The sequence below is a fragment of the Lepidochelys olivacea genome, assembly GCF_965140295.1.
Source record: "Lepidochelys olivacea isolate rLepOli2 genome assembly, chromosome: 25".
NCBI classification, from domain to species: domain Eukaryota; kingdom Metazoa; phylum Chordata; order Testudines; family Cheloniidae; genus Lepidochelys; species Lepidochelys olivacea.
The window spans coordinates 10,518,163-10,523,589 of NC_140435.1; the positions used below are offsets into that span (position 1 = coordinate 10,518,163).

At 49.6% G+C, this 5,427-nt stretch overlaps 1 protein-coding gene across 1 annotated transcript; it reads right to left on the bottom strand.

Moving 5' to 3' along the window:
• Window positions 1-256: 256 nt before the first annotated feature.
• PRR22 (proline rich 22) lies at window positions 257-3,564 on the bottom strand (the record flags this gene model as incomplete). The annotated part of the gene is made up of 3 exons (XM_084614902.1): window positions 257-1,431; window positions 3,054-3,116; window positions 3,354-3,564. The coding sequence occupies 3 exons, from the start codon at window positions 3,562-3,564 to the stop codon at window positions 257-259; spliced, it is 1,449 nt and encodes a 482-aa protein (XP_084471028.1).
• Between the last annotated feature and the right edge of the window lie 1,863 nt (window positions 3,565-5,427).

Sequence of the window (5,427 nt, forward strand, 5' to 3'; positions counted from 1 at the left end):
GATGAATGCCTGATGTTGGACTCGGTCTGCGGGTTTCAATGACCCTTGCAGACACCTGGCCCTTTTTCATCTCCTTCCCCTCTACCGCAGTGTGTGTGACACACTTAGAACCTTCTTGTAAATGCGGGCACAGATTGGGGTTCCGGATAGATCGCTTTTAATAGAATAACAGTGGGATGGTCCAGTCACCAACTGCAACCACCTAGCCCTGCTCCAGCCCAGTTTTGCTTCCGCACAGCTGCTCCGAAAGTGCTAGTCAGATGCCTGTCACTGGGCACTCCTGCCTGCCTGGTGTGCTGCTACCCTGTGTAGAGGCAGGTTTATTCTTGCTGTCTTTCTGCTTTCCTTTCTTAGTGGATGCATTGCTGTGCTTCCTTTTTCCTTGAGGCTCTTGCCTGGGGCCCTGGAGCGACCCACTGGTTTGGGGAGGCTGCAGCACCAGCTCCAAATCCCACTTGGGGTCCTCATTGAAAGTTTTGAGGTCATAGAAATAATCCACGCTTGCCACTGTGTTTAGGATCTCGGGCACGCTATAGTCAAAAGACAGCAGCTCATCAGGCAGGTTGAGTGACCGTATGTCGCTGGACGAGTCGTCACACGGGAAGCTGCAATCTTTGCTTTCGCTCTCGCTGGACGCTAGGGTGCGGCTCAGGTTGTCTCTGGAAACCTCCGAGTCCGAGTTAGCTGGAGAGCAATCAAACAGCTTCATCGCATCTTCCAACAAAACCTTCTCAGGCAGATCGAAGGGCTCCTCTGTGTCCAGCACTGTGCTGGCTTCAGCTCCAAGGCTGTCCTGCAGAGGACAGGACACTGCCTTCACCATCACCTGCGCGTTTGCAACACTGGGACTGGAAAGAGGGTTTTGATCTTCGATGCAAGTGTCTGGGATCTGTGTATTCAATAGGAGGTTCTGGCTCATGTGATTTTCTTTGAGTTCTTCCCCCTCCACCTGCAAACCATCAAACCCTTCACACTCCGGGTTGTGGGGACTTGGCGTACCCTTAAGGTGGCTGTAGGGGCTTATCTGGAGGCCCTGCTCATTCTGGCTGAGTCCAGGCAGCGATAGAAGGAGCTGGGGCAGTTTGCTGTCATTGTTCTGACCTTCTTCCTGGGGCTGAGGCATCTCAAGAAATGGAGAGTCATGGAGTGGGTGAGGAACCAAATTAACTTGTTCTGTCCCATTAGCAGGGCCCTCCTGATTGAAATAAGGCATGATGTACTGGGGGTTGCTTGGGATCGGGTGGAAGGGTGGGTAGGGGACTGTCTGGACAGGACTCTTGAGGTATCTGTGGGTGTCCAGAAGGTAAGCGTTTGGTGAACTTGATCCACCCGTGAGCTTATAAATGGACGGTTGCACGAAATTGGTCGTTGCCCATTCTATGCGATATATCCGGGGATCGAAAAAGCACCCACAGGGTGCCATCTGGAAACCTGAGCAACGGAGATAAAAACATCATTTGTGGTGACCCCCAGAGACGATGAGTAAATAAATCCTCCGGGAGCATGTGACTCACCCCCAGCCAAGACCTGCCAAAGGCCAGATCCTCAGCTGGTGTAAATTGGTGGTGTAGTTCCGTTGACTTCAATGGGGCTGTGTGTGTGTACCAGCTAAGGGTCTGGCACAAAGGATCAAGTTCTGCTGTGGCCCAGGTAGGAGAATAAGTTACACACAGGGTACACATCTGGTCTGAAACCGGTGCAAGTGGAAACATAGCGTAACTTGCACTGATCTGGGATTTGGGGCAAATGCAGTCTGGAGTCAGAGGGTGCAGTTCCCATGGAATCTCTGGGCCCCAGTGAACAGTGTAAGTTACATGTTTGGTGTAAACTGATCACAATGCAGGTGCCGTTGACATCACAGGGTGTGTCTAGGCTACGAAGATGAGATGGGCATAGCTAGGTTGCTGTATCTGTGCCGGCCCAACCCCGTAGTGTAGACACAGCCTACACTGACGGAAGGGGTTTTCCCATGGGTGTAGGAACACCCCAATCCTGAATGACCATTGTCCATTGGTGTAGCTGCATCTCCACGGGGGGTTAGGTTAGCACAGCTCTGTTCGTTAGGGATGTACTTTTTCACACCTCTGACTGATATAGCTACCTCGACCTAACTTTTCAGTGTTGACTAAGCCACAGTTTTACACTTGCACTTTAGCTTGCACTGATTTACCATTCAGATGGTGTGTGTGCGTGTGCAAAATGAGGGGAGCTTACACACCAGAGAGGGTGTACAAGAAAGAGCAACCAACAGGAGACCGTAAGGGAAAGCAGACCTTCTCTCCAGATACCAGGTAGCTGACTGCCCAGCACCCTTTGATATCTTTTACAGATGAGATCTGCAAAGGGCATTAGGTGCCTGTGATGGGATGTCCACACCAGCCCCTGAAGGGGTTAAGGTGGCTAGATGGGCCAATTAACTGCCTAGGCAGCACTTGGAGGAGGAGCCAGGGAGCAATGAGGACTAATTAAAAGCTGAAGCTCACCTGAGCAGAACAGCCAGGGTTTATATGAAGTCAGACAGCTGAAGGCAGCATGGGGCTATAGGGAGGAGGTTTGTAGTCACTTTCCCTGAGACTAGGAAGAGAAGGGAGCTAGGCTTGGAGAGAAGGACATGCCTGGAGAAGGGTAGATAAATAGACTGATAGAGGCAATATAAGAAGTAGTCCAGGGAAACAGCAAAGCAAGGTGTGGGACTGTGCAGACCTTAGCTGCTGAGTGTAGGGTCCCTGGGCTGGAACCCAGAGAAGAGGGTGGGCCTGGGTTCCCCTACCAGCCAGTGGAGAAGTGGCATTATTGAGGCAGTGAACTGGAAGACTGCCTGGGACAGAGAGCCATTCGTCCGCACTCCCAGAAGGGGAGAACCAAGCCATGAGGAGGGAGGTCCTGAGAGAGAATTGGCAGGAAGAGGCATCAGATATGCAGAACTAATCCTCCTCTGGGACCACAAGGAGGCGCTCCAATGGTGAGTAGCGCACCCCTGGACAGTGCCCAGCTCTTAGGAAAATTCCAGTCTTAATTCTTATGTCTTTAAATTGTATGTGCCCTAAACATACCTGCAGGGGGTACTGTGAAAATGTCTTTCTCTTGACTTGGGGGATGGTACAGGTTGGATGGTCCTGAAATAGTAGCACAGAAAAGTCACAAGGTCCCCATTATGAAGTGATACTTTATTTGATGAATATTTTGAAAGGGTGTAAAATTATTAACTTTAAAGGATTAAAGAAAATTGGAAGAGAATGAAAAGGAGAGAACCCAGAAGTATATTTGCTGAAGAGAATACCCAGGACTGATGAATCTGAGGGGGAGAATTTAACAGAGGAATAGACAGAAGAACAGAGAATTAGTTATCTTACCTAGGGATACAGGGTTGTCTGGAAGGACAAATGTTTGAAGTGGCTGGTTTGACTGGCTCTCTGATTGATCTGAGGGTCTGGGAACATAGGCATCGTGTTGCTGGTAGAACAGTTTCGGTTGCTGCGTCATTACTGTGTCCGTTTGAAGGACAGTCGGGTTACACGACTGCTCTTTGGATGTATCTAGGACACTTGGCTCTAGTGTTGCCATGGCTGAGAAGTTCTGTTTTGGTGGTTACTCGGGACAGAATTCCAGGTAACAACTGAGGTTCTAAGTCCCCTAAAAGTGCGGAGAGAGGTCACTCCAAAGGTAATGACTATCTGAGTTTTATATTGGGAAACTTTTTTAAAAAATCCAGCAGTAAAAGTTTGATCCTGGGATTGCCTTGTCTGGGGAGAATGGGTGGTGTTGCCATGAGATGTTTCAACAAGGGTTGGCGAAAGTGTGACCTATGGGGCATGGTGATGAGATGAGAACGGGTGCCTCGGCTTTAATGTGGCACACGCAAAACGCTAGCTCTTGCCGCTCGGCATAAAACGAATGTGTTGCATCTTCATTTAATCCTTCAACACCTCAGCTAGTTAATCAGGTAAAGATCTGCCCCATCTTCTCACTCCGGCTCACCTGCCTGTGCAAGCCCCCATGCACTCTCTCTCTAGCTTCTCTCTCAGCGGTATCTGGCACAAGCTTGCATTCTTCCCACGGAACTTTTCCCCAAGGTCCCTGGGAGTGCAGGACGCCAAAGGGGTTGGTGGGTGCTAACGATCCTCCATGCTCACCAAGAGCTCATCTCTAGGGGTGGGATAGTAACCCATGTAGATCACCCCTGCCCTTGGGAGGGAGCAGAGGCCAAAATGGGCTTAAGCCACTTCTGAATGAATGCTCCGTAGCTGCCATCTCCGTTCCTTTGCTTTGCCCAAGGCAGCAGGCAAGAGCTTCCTTCCTGGTTGAGGCCACTCGGCGAAGTGGGCAGTGAGATCAGTGGCCCTGACCCTGAATACCAGGGGTCTGATTCTCCGTTAGTTTACACTGATGCACCCACTGCAGTCCATAGAGTTGTCCTGGTGGGAGTGGATGGAGAATCAGCTCCACCCCACCCCCCCGGAGTGTTTAGTATTGCTCTGCCTGAGGTCCAGCAGGCAGGTGGCTCTGCTGTGTTAAGCTGGGAGCTTCCCCACATCCCAGGCCCTCTGGAGACCTGGCTCACTCCAACATCCCATAGACCTGTGACCTCACAAGGGCTCTGCTTATTCTATGGATGGAACTGAATGACTGCGGAGGGGAAGGGTAGTGGAAGATCCTTGCAAGGCTAGGAGATGGTGGCCTGACTGGCCAGGGTGAGAGAAGACTTTGGCATAGGAGGATTTAATATTATTACCTTTGTCGTTAGGGAGTTTTTATGATGTCTTACACACCACACAACAAGACCTTCTACCAGCAGTTCCAGCTTCCTGTGTATTTTGCACAGATAATCGCTCTTATGAACTCTGCTGCAAATGTTCTTAAATGTGTACTCCTACTTGATCCAGCGAGTCTTAGACGCATCCGAGAGCCTGCCACCAGACAGCATAGAGGTTTGTCGTCTTCGCTGAGGCCACCTTGGCTTCACTCCCATTGACTGCAATGGGAGGAAGCGATCATCTTAACTGAGGGCAACTTCAGGTCTCCTCCACTGAGAGCATTGGCTGATGGTGGCCATTACAAAATAAGGTGAGTTTCTCTAAAGGAGACTTTATGTGCCAGCCTCTGTGTAAGGAGAAACTTACTTTTCAGCAATGAAACAGCAGAAAAACCAACCGTTCATCCTAAAGAATTAAAAATAAACCACCAACTACACAATTGCACCCGCTCTACTTAAGAGTCACCTCTCTGTTTGTGCAGCTAGAAAATGCTGCAGTGGAAATTACCAGGGACCAAGATCTGATGAAGTGCAACTTTAAAAAAAATTAATATTCATTTTACCTGACTAATTAATGAACTCAGAAAATCCACTCAGTACTTAGAGTAAGTGGTGTAATTTTAGAGAACATACCCTGTACTCTTCAGACTCTGCAAAGGAAACAAATCCCTGCT